The 640-nt window shown below is 47.0% G+C and overlaps 1 protein-coding gene across 1 annotated transcript in view; it reads left to right on the top strand.

Annotated features, from left to right (window-relative positions):
- The window catches only part of EMH_0065070 (phosphoglycerate mutase family protein, putative), a gene marked incomplete at both ends in the record, with an annotated part of 3,846 nt that overhangs the window by 3,094 nt on the left and 112 nt on the right, over positions 1 to 640 (top strand). The window contains one exon of the mRNA XM_013498334.1: positions 570 to 640. Coding sequence (XP_013353788.1) covers positions 570 to 640 — 71 coding nt within the window. The remainder of the gene's footprint in view (positions 1 to 569) is intronic.

The following is a 640-nucleotide window of genomic DNA, read 5'->3' as shown; positions in this document are numbered from 1 at the left end:
GATAGATAGATAGATAGATAGATAGATAGATAGATAGATAGATAGATAGATAGATAGATAGATAGATAGCAAACAAAGTAGCGGGGCGTTGAGGTTTCGTGGGTGTCTAGCTAGCTGTACAGCTGTCTAGCTATCTAGCTAGCTATCTAGCTAGCTATCTACCTATCTATCTAGCTAGCTGTATGGCTAGCTAGCTATCTAGCTAGCTATCTACCTACCTATTTAGCTGGTTGTATAGCTATCTATCTACCTGGCTAGCTGTCTATCTATCTATCTAGCTAGCTATCTATCTATCTATCTGTCTAGCTAGCTGTCTATCTATCTATCTGTCTATCTATCTATCTATCTAGCTAGCTAGCTAGCTAGCTAGCTAGTTGTTATTTGAGGCGTTGTGTATTGAGCCGCTTAGATCTGCATTTGGCGCTGCTGTGCTGCTCGTGTGCTGCTGCTTCTCCCGCTTCTTTTGCTGCTGCTGCTGCTGCTGCATTGCTGCTGCTGCTGCTGCTGCTGCTGCTGCTGCTGCTGCTGCTGCTGCTGCTGCTGCTGCTGCTGCTGTTTGGTGCTGGTAGGACAAGCACGTGAGCGGGATATATCACAGCAACATGCGGCGGGCCCGAGAGACGGCGGAGATAATAGCAGC

Source organism: Eimeria mitis, genomic scaffold, assembly GCF_000499745.2.
Source record: "Eimeria mitis Houghton genomic scaffold, Emh_scaff3342, whole genome shotgun sequence".
Classification (NCBI taxonomy): Eukaryota; Apicomplexa; class Conoidasida; order Eucoccidiorida; family Eimeriidae; genus Eimeria; species Eimeria mitis.
The sequence above is the reverse complement of the archived record's forward strand: the minus strand, read 5'-3'. Positions and strand labels throughout refer to the sequence as shown.